The 13948-nt window shown below is 45.4% G+C and overlaps 1 protein-coding gene across 6 annotated transcripts in view; it reads right to left on the bottom strand.

Moving 5' to 3' along the window:
- Positions 1–13948, bottom strand: part of LOC146966280 (partitioning defective 3 homolog) — a 372282-nt gene that overhangs the window by 99959 nt on the left and 258375 nt on the right. For all 6 annotated transcript variants that reach the window (XM_085762582.1, XM_085762580.1, XM_085762578.1 and 3 more), the window contains one exon: positions 11879–12101. In XM_085762582.1, the coding sequence (XP_085618708.1) occupies positions 11879–12101 (223 nt within the window). The remainder of the gene's footprint in view (positions 1–11878; positions 12102–13948) is intronic.

The raw sequence follows: 13948 nt of genomic DNA on the forward strand, positions 1-13948 counted from the left end.
GGGGTGGGGGTGGGGCTGGGGGGGTTTCTGAAGGACGATTTACATAGAAACACTTCAGCAGCACTGAGCTAAGTTCAGGTGTTTGGGTAGGAAACAACGAGTTGCTGACATTTGTTCTTCACGTTATCATCCTGCAGCTTCCTCCTCCAACTTTACACACGAAACAAGCAAATACAAAAGTTAGACACAACTCAAGCAAAAAACAATATGCAGATCACATGCACACTTATTCGGTTAAAGTCTCACACACACACAGAGAGCAGAGGAGGCGACAGTGCTGTGGTTTCTCGGTGGAGGAGCTCCAGTAGGTGGCTGAGGCTGTGACCTAGATACAGTACGGCACGCTGCATTCCTAATGGGCCGTTTTGATCACTGCCACTCTCTGTATCCTCAGCCGCCGCCGCGCCGTCGTACAAAGACCTCAGCAAACGCAGCCGCCGAACGTCTGCTCAGCTCTTTTAATGACGGGAATGTGAAAAGTACCGCAGTGGGAAGGGGGGAGAAGGGGGGGGCAACCTGAATTTTAGACTTTGAGAAGATTTGTTGATGCTTTTGCAGCCGCATTCACCTCCTACAACCTCAACCCACAAGGACAACAATGTAGATGAGAGGAAATACCCATTGATTATTGTCATGACATAAGATCACCTCTTCAATTAAGTTTGCTCATCAGGCCTCGTTTCTTGTCTTTTCTTATTTTGATTACCCCGGCTTCTTGCTATTGTCTTCACCGACTAATTTACATGCTGATGAGTCTGGAGACAGATGTGTTTTGTGACGCTCAGATGCCTGATTTCCGCGACGCTTTGCCCGAGGACAGGCGAGGTGGGGGAAGAAGAGGGGCAGATTTTCTGTCTCGTAAACGTCAGGCTTTGAAATACAAGCATGGACACACACCGGCCCAAGCGTTGTATTGGAGTCCGCTGATCCGTGATATACATCCCTCCCAGTATTTAGAGAGAGAGAGAGAGACCGGAGAGGTCTTTCTGTCAATGCCACAATGAATCTCCAGGGCGGCTGAGATGGAAGAGGGAAGAGGGAAGAGATATGGGCGGATATATGGAAAGAAAAGAGGGAGGGAGTGACAGTAATTGTGAAAAAAGTGAGGATGAAAGAGAGAAGGAATCCCATGGAATCTCGAGGATAGTGGCTGTACATCACTGGCAGGGTTAGATAAATAACCCTGGACACTCCCTGCCTTCTGCCGGCTGGCCTTGCACAGTTGGATGAAACTTCTGCTTCTCCAAAGCAGAAATAAATCAAAACATTAGGAGCACATGTCGGAATGAACACGCCTGCATAAAGCATTCTTCAAGTCATGCAGTCATTTGTAAAAACTGTAGCACAATTACTGGAAACAAATGGGGCAGCGAGATCAATAAAGAGGATTTGCAGCCACTGCTTACATACATATTGAATTTGATATTGTGAAATATCTGCTTTACTGATTTACAGCACAAAGGGGAGCTCGCTTTTATAGCACAGGGAAGAACATGGGGATTTGGGAAAAGATTAAAGTGCGAGAGTGAAAACAATCGATCGAAGAAGAAGAGGAAGTATCCTCGTTGCGTCAGGGAGCCGTGGGTTTTATGGGAACAATAGCACTGGTACTGTATGAGATTGAGACAACAAATCAACCACGGTGTCATCGAGAACTAGTGCCAAGCTGAAGGTGATCTACCAAAACGCTATCACCACATGAGTCTCCATAGCGTAGCTCTGAGCAGCTCGCGGCTCTGCTCCACCGTTCTAAAAATAGCTTGCACTGACAAATAACGAACCTACTGCTATGACTACAGGGATTATGGCAATGGGCCAATTTGTCAAAAATGTTGAACTTTCCCTTTAAGTTAGGAAAGGGTTAAGGTAAAGTGTACTGAAAAAAAGAACCCATTTGCACATCTGTACAAGCATCTTATTACAACCCATTTAATTGTTAAGTGACCTCTAGTAGCTTTATTAATTATGACGGCAGTGCTGTTCCTGTTATTAATTAATTAAATATGTTTATTACTGCTACTAATCAAATATTCACCATTACAGTGGGTTACATCCAAATATTAAAAGCTTTTGTGTAAAATATTATTTGTGTGTTGAACCTTTTGTCCGAGCACCAACAGGTGACAGGTGTGAGATCAGCGTTGTGTCATTAAACAGACTAAATGAACTGCACTGAAAAGAGAGCGAGGACCTTGTCCAGCGCCGCTATTATTATGCTCATTTGAGATCATGTTGTTGTTACTATGACGATGAAGGCCGGGCACAGAAGCACACTACAGCTCATGTCTGAGGGTCGTTGTGCTGTCCATCTGTTAAAATCTAGGTGGTGTGAGTTCCACCTTTATTGTCCTCTCTGTGTTGCCGTAGTTTGGCGAAAGTTGTCACCGTTGTCATAGTTTGTGTCAGTTGTCTGGCCTTAGAATTCATTTGCCTGTTTTATGTTATGTTATGTGTCACTTTATTATTGTTTGTAAAGATTGAGTGTCATGTGGGATAAGTTCATTCTAATTTGATAACCGTTAGCGATTGAATGTATTTTTCCATAGATGTTAGCATGAAGCTAACACAATGATTTCTTGTGTAGCTGTACACCTGTGTGTAAGTGTGTTTTGTCTAATGACAAGTTGACACTGACTTATAGGATTGTGTTCAGAAACCTGTGTTAAAGTTGAAGTATAACTTCTATCGCTGCTTCTGGTTCTGGACACAGAATCCTGACATTAGATTGTAAATCACAGGGTGGAGAAAAACTGGTTGTGCTGTCCATCTGTTCAAATCTAGGTGGTGTGAGTTCCACCTTTATTGTCCTTTCGGTGTTGCCGTAGTTTGGCGAAAGTTGTCACCGTTGTCATAGTTTGTGTCAGTTGTCTGGCCTTAGAATTCATTTGCCTGTTTTATGTTATAGGCTATGTGTCACTTTATTATTATTTGTAAAGATTGATTGTCATGTAGGATAAGTTCATTCTTATTTGATAACCGTTAGCGATTGAATGTATTTTTCCATAGACGTTAGCATGAAGCTAACACGTTTCTTGTGTAGCTAGTTGTACACCTGTGTGAAACTGTGTTTTGGTTAATGGTTGACACTGACTTGATTGTGTTCAGAAACCTGTGTTAAAGTTGAAGTATAACTTCTATCGCTGCTTCTGGTTCTGGACACAGAATCCAGACATTAGATTGTAAATCACAGGGTGGAGAAAAATCCCTGGTTGGATTTACAGTTGTTGATGCACAAATTATTCATAAGAGTCTGAAGCAGACATCATGCAGCACTGCAGCATCCTCAGCATCTGCATTTACCGCCTTCCTAACTCACAAACTAGAACTGTAGAGAGAGATACAGGAGGGGAAGAGGGGATGGGGGGGGGCAGCTCACACATCTTGGCATGGCAGGGAGAGCCCAATTAAGGATCCTTCATGACAAACATAGGGAGAAACGCAATCCTGATCCAGCCATGAAAAGAATCTCCATTTCTCTGACACGCTCACCAAAGACGGAGGGAAAAAAAGATCAGAGTAAGACAGAGAGAGAGAGATGGAAAACCAGGGAAGAAAAAAAAACAGACAATTTCACTTTACATGCTGAACACATGTCAGAGACACTGACAGAACAAGAGGAATACGGTTCCTGCCTTTAATTGGTTGTCTTTGATGGAAATCAGAAGTGTAATTCAACATCGATTGATATTACCTTTGTAATTCAAAAGCAATTTTCCTGGCTTTTTTTCCCCTTGCCTTCACTGTGATTGTCTCTCGTCTCGCCCACCACCCATCTTCTCACTCCCCCATGTTAGGGAGTATGCACACACAGCAGCAGGTGGGAACTCAGTGGATGGGAAAGGTCATTTCAGCCAAAGGCCTCTATTTCATTACATGCTAAGCCTGGTAGATGGCTGAGCGGACTAGCAATGAGTCCTACTGTAGCTTCATTTGCATAGCACATAGGGGGGAAATAAATAGGTTCTCCCATGTGTATTTCTCACCTCTGTCTCTCTACTATCAAGCATGCTTTGCATCTCTAAACCAGTTTACTTTCTCCCTCATCCTCAGACGCAAACATACATTAAATATGTTTTTTTCTATTACGGACAGCATTAGTGATCCATTTGTACTATTTAAAAAAAACAAAATGGGATTGTGCCATTCTCAGATCCTGGTACGTGCTCTTAATGTTTTCTCATTATTTTCAAATCCGCCCGTCCTCCGAGAGTTGACTCGCATTGATTGATCAAAGCGATCTGGGCCAGCGCGAAAAAAAATAACATCAAAGTGGATTCAAAGTGTCTCAAAGTGTGAAAAACAAATATCAAACAGAGGTGGGGGGGGGGGATGATGGGGAGGGGTGTTATAAGAAACATCGGGCGGTTTCTGTTTGGAACATCAAGGTTGATGAAAGGAAGGGAGGATGGAAAGAGAGGGAGAGAGAGAGGAAAGTTAGGAAGTAGGGAGTGAATAAATAGGAGAGATAAGAAGTGAGAAGAGAAGAGAAGAGAAGAGAAGAGAAGAGAAGAGAAGAGAAGAGAAGAGAAGAGAAGAGAAGAGAAGAGGGGGTTTCATCGGTGGGTCTGGGTGTGATTCCACTGGGGTTGGATCATTAGTAGTCATAGGCCTGGTAGAGTATGGAGGGGAGCACTGCTACACTTAATTTGAGCTCTTTAATAACACACTTTATGAATTCAGTCATGTTTGCAGCCCTCTGCCTGAGACGCAGCGTGAGAGACATCGGTGGATCTCATTTCAGGCCAACAAGATTTCAGATTCAATTAACTCCATCGTGCAACACCGTGTCTTTGCACATGCACACATACACATACACACACACACACACACACACACACACACACACACACGAGCCTCCCCACTTTCCCCCATGCTTCAAGGTCTATCTCAGAGCTCTGCATGATCATTGGAAACCTAATTACTCCAGCGCTGTCTGATGGAGGCCCAGCGCTGCCCAATCACATTTGCATCGAGTGGCCTAAAGGAGAGGAAGTGCGGCCGGACAGCCAGACCCCCCCCACCAACCCACACACACACACACACACAACACCCCCACCACCCCATGCTTGAAACCACCATCTCTCATTCTTGCATGGTGGTTACAGTGAGGATTCAGCCCCCCCCCCTCGACCCCCCCGACCTCTCCTACGAATTGACAGTGACATCAAATTTTCTGACACAGGCCACAGGAGCTGCTGCAGACTTAACCTGGCGTTTCTGTTGTTCCACTGTCATCATCTCCCGACCACTCGGTGACGGTGGCGCTAATCTGCTCGACGGGGGGTGCGTATGGGGGTTGCAGTGTTGTTAGTTGTTTTTGTTTGGCCCCCTGCTGGGCCTCTCTGGAACATGACTGGCAGGAGAGTAATGGGATGTCACACTCTTGAGGACATATTTGTGCTCCTTTGTTTTTCCCTGAGAAGCTGAAAAAGCCTGACCTCCCTCTCCCCCTCTCTCTTTCTCTCTCTCAGTGACATGATATTTCTTTTAGCTGGTGATATCAAGGGATGACTCTGCACATGGCAAAAGCTGCCAAAGTTCACTACTGAGTAGGGTTGCAAAGGGGCAGAAAATTTCCAGTAAATTTTCTGGTAAATTTCCAGAAACTTTCCATGGGAAGTTAAAGCAGAAGTAAGCGGAATGTTTGTGTTAATATAAGTCTTAAATAGTTCTATCTCCCAACAGCAATCACTTACATAGAGTGTTTGGTCTGAAACACGGGTCTGTCAGTCACTGTTCTCTGCTGTAAGCTGAGGAGAAAACTTTCCTTGTATCCTACAACCTTTATCCAATGAGGAGAGAGAACGGCATAAAGGGGCGGTCCTCTATGTGTGTGCAGCCAAGGGATGCGCGTGAATGTGGTGATGTAGGGACGAGGGCGGGGACTGCTAACTCCATCGGCTGACAAGAAGTTAGCCAAAACGACTGGATCGCTTACTTCTGCTTTAAGATGGGGAATTTTTTGGAAATATTCCAAATTGGAAACTTTCAATGGAAATTATGGGAATTTATGGGAATGAACTGGAAATTGGGGGTAATTTAAACAAACTGTGTCGTATCCAAACATAAATGTAAATATTTTGCTTTGTCATAAGCAGACATCCATGCAATACAATTAAAAAACATGACATTTCAACAGATTTATTTGTGAGTAGAACTTTATCAAGTTTTAATTCTTGTATGAACAATCAATTATTTTACTGAACAACAAAAACATGAATGTTGGGAAAGACAACAGCCCTCAACAGCCCTGCAGTGAGCAGTGTGCTGTCTGCATGTGATTGAGGAATAGCATAGATATTCAAGTGCACAAGTATACTTCAATCTGGTTGTTTTAGCCAAGATTATGCTACAATATATTTTCCCAAACTCTGTATTAAGTTCCCTGTTAAGGGCCAACCTTCAATTTTGTGAATTTCGGATTTATTCCTGTTTATTCCCATATATTCCCGTTAATTCCCATGGAAAGTTGGAATTTTGCAACTCTACTACTGAGCTCACTCCATGACGGGAGGCGGTGGTGGGGAGAGGAGTGGGGGGGGGTTTGTGGCTCACTTCCCTCTCTCCTCCTCCACAGGGGGGTCAAAGTGTCAGCGGCACACAAGTGGCTGTGAAGCCGACAGGAAGTGGCTTGGAGTGAGTCGCCGCCGTCGCCCATATGGAGACTAACAGAGCGATTCTTGCAATCACTGACCGCCCCGCCGAGCTGATGTCTATCGCTGCGTCGCCGTCCAATCAAGTGTCGCCTTATTTCTTTATAGCTGCATAAACTCACTCAGCTCGTTCCGGCTGCGGCCCCGGCGTTGTTTGCTTTTTTACCTCCTTCAGCACAGACGTTGTGATGAGTGAGGCAGAGCAACAAGGACAATTATCATTTTCTCTCAGATTACATTTAGCAGATGTCAGAGCCCACATGTGGAGGCGGCTAATTGCTGTCTCCAAATCAACTGTGGTGTAATGCTACAAGCATATGTGAGCGTTTGTGGGTGTGATGTGATGGGGAAGGTGGAGGGGAGGGGAGGGGTGGAGGGCCGTGTTATATGGAGAAAGTGTGTGTACGTTGATCCATCAGGCACAGGCACGCTCTCGGCTATATATGTGTGTGCATGTGTGTGTGTGTGTGTTTGGTATAAAAAAGCCAGGCTAATGTGTGTGCCATGTCGGTGCACTAATGATCAGAACGGCTTACCCGCCATCAGCTGTTCACACCCACACGAGCAGAAAGAATCAGACGATGTGAGGACACGGGAGCACGCCAGCTACCTACTCTCATGCTACACATGGTCGTGCTTTCATGGTGTGTAAGGGATCCATATTGTAGGCATTATCACGCATGCATGCAAACCACACACACACACACACACTCACACACACACTCTCCTAATGTGCTCAGGAATAATAAAGATTAACAGATAGCAAGAGAGCATCCCTACACATCTTCCACTGCTCTCCTCTCCTCTCCAGTCCACACCCCTCCCTCCCTCCCTCCCTCCCTCCTCCATCTTTCCATGTAGCCTTGAGTGGGGCTTCATCCACGGGGAGGAGGAGCAGGCAGACGAGGTCTCAGGGGTGATGTAGGCTGGATGTGGTGGTGGTAGAGGGGGTGGGAGGGGTTGCAGGGGCTGTCACACTGAGCTCCAGTGTCGGTTGATGGCTCGGCGTGAGGCATGCCACTTATCAGATTGGTGGGGAAAGGGAGTGTGCATGTGTATGTGTATGTGTATGTGTATGTGTATGTGTATATGTGTGTGGGTTAGCAAGGGTGAGATGCCAGAGCCCATTAACACAGGCGTTTCATCTGTACGCACGCACGCACGTGAATGGGCATAACGCACACGCACATGTAAATGTCTACGCTCCTTGAAAACTGATCGTGCTAACACGCACACTAAATAGAAGAGAAAAAAAAGAAGCAGAATGAGTGGAGATGGTGGATCCTCCCTGCAGGCAGACAGTAGCACGATGCGGTGACTGCCACTGTAAAAAGCTCCCTTCTTTTCTCATTCCCCCCCTCTCCCTTTCCCTTTGCTTTTCCTTTTCATCTTCCTTTCCCACTCTCCCTCGGTGCCCCAGTTCACTCCAGTGCACACGGCCCCTCTCTCCTTCTCACCCAATCCCCCCTCAACCTCCTCCTCCTCTTCTCTGCTCTGGCCCCCATTCTCCATCCTGTGCCTGCCTTCCATTTTTGCAGCCTTCACACTCGTTTCTCCTTCATGCTGCTGTTTGCTTTTCCTACACTATAATGCATTTTCTCCACTCGAGTCAAAAACACATTTCTACATCTAAAAAAAAAAAGAAAAAAAAAGCAACATTCTGAAAACGTCTGTGCAGACACATGTCATAAATACTGCACTAATGGCTCTAATTGACCCTTCAAAATATTAATTTCCATCCTGTTTTATCGGCTGAATACTCTGAATGCTCTGTGATAAATGAAGCAGACGTGGCGTTTTTGTGTACTCACACACACATAAACACATCAAGAGATGGGAGATGGGTCTTTGATGGAGGAGGTCAGTCAGTCACAGAGCAGATAACAACACCTCATTAGGCATGTTGAACGGAGTCTTTGCAGGCCAGGGTTGAGACGTCATTGTCTGCTAGCATGCTAACAGAGCCCTGGGCGAGGCTCTGCCCACATCTAAACAAAACTGATAGAATCGGAAAGTAATGATCACATGTTATCCACTAGAAAGGAGATGAATAATCAGGCCCAGTGGTTTGGGGGTTAATGCACCGCCTTGCACCGCCCGCTATCCCACTGAATGCAGACAAGGATGCGGCCGTATATATGCATGCAACAGACATCCTTGGAATAACAGTGATGTCAAGCTGCCCGGGGCTCAATTTTTATCCTATGCATGCATGCACATTGTTATCCATTCATAAGATTATAAGCTATCTCTTACTGGATGGTACAGGACTGTATACCAGGCAGTCTGCCATCCTATAGGCAGTGTAGGATAAATCCAGGGAGGCAGTGGAGCCAGGGTTGTGCACTGCAGCTTCTTTGCTTTGGGCTTTAGCAGTCAATTTTGTTTCCATCACGCACTTGCACACTCTCAGTCATTCTTGCACTCACAGTATTTATCTCAGTCTCTTCCTTTATCCTCCCCCTCGCTGCCTATATTAGGCCATCCTCCTCTCCCCTGGCTCTGATGTTAATGCACTCCCAATCAGGCTGTCCATTAAGCGGACGTGCGCTACACGTTCATCAGGCTGTCCAAAGGCCTGCATGCAAATGAGCTCAAATTGCAGCGCGATGCAAACTCCTTGAAATCTCCTTAGAGGGAGAAGGTGAGTGTAAGACATGCATGTGTGAGAAATGCAGGAGGAAGCGAGTGCCTGCCTGTCCATTTTATGCTAATCAGAACCACGGAGACAAGCATTACAAAGGATTAACCCAATCAGGATGTCTTTTTGATGTTTGCATGAAATGGTGAGACGCTCGCATGCGAAACTTGCCAATGTAAATTCTATCCGTGATCCGTAAGCCTCAGCTACTGTCAGACGAACCTTTCTTCATGCGCTGTGAAACTTCATTCTGAAATCACTGTCAAAACTTTTGCTAGAATCTCTAAAAGTCAGACACACAGCAGATCTTTCACTTTCTTCCCATCTTCTTCCCTTTCTGACCGGCAGGCATTTCACGTCACTCCATTTGGTTCTTTACAACAACAAAAAAAGGAAAGAAAAAAAAAAAAGTTTGTTATTCTATCCAGTGGGACGCATTCATTCTCACCTCAGTTCCCTGCCATCTCTAACTTTCTAAACCTGTTAAGTGGATTGTGAGGGAGCGGGGAGAGAATAGAAAAGGACAGTGTAGACGTGTGGGTGTGAGAGCTGTCACAGCTTTAAGTAGAAAATTGTTTGAGGTATCAACAAGGAGTAGGAGTTGCAGAAAGAGAGAAAGAAAGACAAAGTGTGAGAGCTGGAGAGACAGGCTGCTTCAGGAAGCTGCCTCTTTGCATTCAAGGAGGCACGGGGCCCGCTGGTGTTAAATGCACAGAGCAGGGGCCGATGTCAGCGAGGGGCCCGCCACGTGCCAAATCTTAAGTGGCGGCGGCACTCGAAGATAATGAAGAACGATGACGAGGCCGAGGAGGGCAACGTGCACGGCTAACAACTCACCCTGCAGCCACCTCTCGGGCCGAGTTGCATGAGGTTTCACCAATTGGAGAACATGCTGCCGACAAATCTGTGGCTTAAAATGTTTCTCTTTTGCACATTTCTCCGTGTGCATCCCTGTGAACATGTGTGCGTCTCCACATATGTGTTCTCGCCTGGTGTGCAGCAACAGAATGTGAGCCTGAATGACTCATTACGCATTTACACCACCACGGGATGCAAAGACAGTAGAGTGAAAAAAAAAAAAAGAAAGAAGCACATGAGTGAAAATAATGGGAGATAAGGAAGCTTCCCGCATTCCTCAATCGTGACCTCAAAACACACTTGTCGTCTTTATTGTTCATTACCGAGCCGTGTGCCGCGATACGCTAACTAATCCCATTAAACTAATCCACATGAAAACAACTTACGGCACGATAACGGCCCCGCGCTGCCTCCGCCATTAATTTATGCCATATTCAAATGTGCACAGAATTGAAATAATTAATGTGACTCCCCCTCCTAATTTTCCCCGTGGCAGAGGAGACTGAGTGGAAACCCGCAGGATGTTTATTTATGTATTTTCATCTTTACTCCTTTTGCACGTTTCTCCTTTCGTACGCCGTGTGTATGGGCCAAAGCCAGATTAGTTGTGTACTGTAGGTTGTTGGGTGTTTTCCAGTGGCTCAGCTACAACCACTACATCCGTCTGGTTTGAATCTGCCTCCGACTTCCTATGAGGAGTAGATGAGGTGATAAAACAGCGTTAAAGACTTACAGCAGGTGTGAGCATCACTAAAGGAAAACTAATCTTTTGCTTATGCATATTTATTTTTAAACTGATGAATATTATGGGGTGTTGTGTTGGGATCAGAATGGTGGAACCTCTCTTTGCCTCCCTGACTTTAAAGAGTAACTAAACCCCCAAACCACTTTTTTTCTGGTGAAAAGTAGTGTTGTTGATAGTTTCTGGTCCAACTCTTGACATTTTAGTCAAAATATTAAAATTTGGTGTATTTTGTTGTAAATATGTACGAGTGACTGCCCTCTATGGGTTGAAACTCGGCTATTACAATCAAATTTTGCTATTGGCTGAGATGGAGGAGTGGCAGTGGGCGTGTCTTAACTGCTCCTGGAGCCCCGCCCATAATCAAAGCATTTTTTGAATTTCCAGCTTAGATGCACGTCAGCCAAAACGTAGGGGTTTAGTTACTCTTTAAAAACTTTGCAACCTCAGACGCTGAGAATATCAATCACACGCATCTATTCCAGTCTACGGTGGGTTTTTACCGTCTCCAAAGGTCTTTTATCCCCAGAACCCAATCACAGCTCCCACATCGGCGCCCGTACGGGCCCTGAACATTGTCTGCTGGTTAACAAATGCGGAGCGTGTTTGGGTAGGAGGGTTTGCGCACACGGGTTTATGAATAAAACATGTTGCCCTTATTAAAAATAATCTGGCTCAAAAGTGCCAGAGGCCCTTGAGGTCGATAACCCCCCCCCCTCTCCTCCCTCTTCCATCCCCTCCATCCACTGCCTCCATCTCACAAGGTTCAAGGAGAGAGGTCCCTGATTAGCACTGGCAACATCCAGAGAATGCATTCAAATTCTGTATGATCCAATGGCCGACGTGTTGAGAGGAATTAAATAAAGCAGATAGCAATTGGCGCTTGCGGCTAAAAAGCCGGGAAGGGAAAAGAGGAGGGGAGGGGAGGGGAGGGGGGTTTGTTTAGGAATGTGAAGCTGAGCGCCGTCTCACTCTCCTTCTTACCTGAACATATCGCCCAGGCCCTTCAGCATGCTTTTCCTGGCTTTGATCTTGTCCTTGTCTTTCTCCTCTTTATCCCTCTCAGGTTTCTTCCTCTCCTTCCCTCCGACCTTGTCCCAGTCTTTCCGTCTGTCGTCTCGGGAGAAGCTGCCGTTCAGGTTCAGGTCGCCGCTGGTGGACATGGACTCGCGGCCCGACCGGGAGCTTCCCTCCGTGTCCTCGTCCACTGCAGCGAGGAGATAAGGAGGATGGAGACGGTGTTGAGTGCAGGTATTTTGCGAGAGTGAGAAGAATAGTACACGAACACAGCGAGAGAAAGGAAAAAATAAAATAAGTCAATAAAGACAGACAAAAAACTTCTACTTCCACTTGACTCCCTGTAGATCACAGACGCCGCATTTGAAATCAGCACAAAGCAACAACACTTTTTTTTTTCATCAGTTACAAAGACTCACATCTTTTCCTCTTGCAACATCAGATAAACCATTAAAAGAAAAGCTGTGTCCCACAAGGTACGGCAGCTTTGAACAAAACAAACTCAACTCATCCGTCTCATTAGAGCAGAATATATTTACATTGTTCCCCCTCTGAGAATAATATTCAGTTGAACATATTCTCACTTAGCCGGAGCCTGAAGTTATTTCAAGAGTGCACATTTCACACAGCTCACAAGAGGAAAGTCTGCTGCTTCTCTCTCTCTTTTTTTTTACCCCTTTCTATTGCATTTCATATAAAAAGTGATCTGAGCAAATAGAAGAAGTTGTAAAGATGGTCATATTATGAATCTGGTTCTTAATTTACAGCTGAACTCGTTTCAACCCCGACATCAAATTGAAACCAAACTCCTTAGGAGATGTAGGGTTGATTAAACTCAAAGTTTCCATCACATCTAATCAGAACTGATGTGCAAAATGTAATTAATCTGTCAGTAATTATACATTTAAATAATCTTGAAAAAGCCTCCTGGGGATCTTAATTGCAAATGTGGTGCGTTCCACAAGCGGCATAGCTCCTGTCTGCCTTATATCTGTGGCTCTGAGGCAACGAGGTAGATGTCCTTCAGATTGCAACTTATTACAGTCCTGCGTGTCGTCGTCTAACTTCTGCCTTTGATGGAGGAGAGAAAAGTGCTTATCGTGAGGAAAAAGAACAGGGAGGGGAGGCCATGATGGATCTTGGCGGACTACGAGAGGGAGGAGCCGCGCAGGATTCACGTTTCCAGGATGAACAGTGGGGTTTGTTTTCTCCTGTGATCTGTGCAGCTATCAGCTGTTTCCTTCAGCTGCCATCTCCCAGGGAATTACTGAGATGGAATCTCAACATGAGGCGGCGTGCTGCAGGAACACGGAGCGAACTGGCAGCTTAAACCTGCTCAATTATGCAGCTCGTTGCCGCCGCGTTAGCCCCTCCCTTCCCCGTTCCACCTCCACAAAAAAATTTAGGGAGCAGGTTCTGGATGAGTATACCAGTTTTATCACTCAATCTGCTGGCTGCTTATCATCCACTTAAGAGCGACAGTAGCGAATGGCAGCTGTGAGCTGTGTCTGAGCTATTTAAATGAGTGCTAATGCTGCTACTGCTTAACGATGCCAATCTGCAGATAACATGCTAAACATTGTAATCCAGAGCCACCCAGAGGGCAGCGGCCATGTGCGCCGGCCGGGGTTTGTGGCTTTAGCACAGGGGTGTCCAAACTTTTTGCAAAGAGGGCCAGATTTGGTGAGGTGAAAATGTGTGAGGGCCGACCATTCAGCCTGACATCCTTTGAACCATTAACATTAAATGCAAATTAACTATTTACATTTTTTAATGCAAATGGCATTCTTTTCATTTCTTCACGTAGAATATAAATACATCTAAACAAGTTTTTACCAAAATCACTCTGGTTTTCATATTTGAAGACCACATAAAATGAAGAAAAGGTTTGTCTGGAAAAAAAAAAAACTTTCAGGAAGCTTAAACATATCTAGGTTCATATGAAACATTGCATATTATATTTTATATTATATTATATTTTAGAAATGGGCTGGAAAGGGTCAAGGGTCGCGCGGCTAGAGTGCGGCCACAGGTCTG

The sequence above is a fragment of the Trachurus japonicus genome, chromosome 20, assembly GCF_045865225.1.
Source record: "Trachurus japonicus isolate A0001 chromosome 20, Traja_1.0".
Classification (NCBI taxonomy): Eukaryota; Metazoa; Chordata; class Actinopteri; order Carangiformes; family Carangidae; genus Trachurus; species Trachurus japonicus.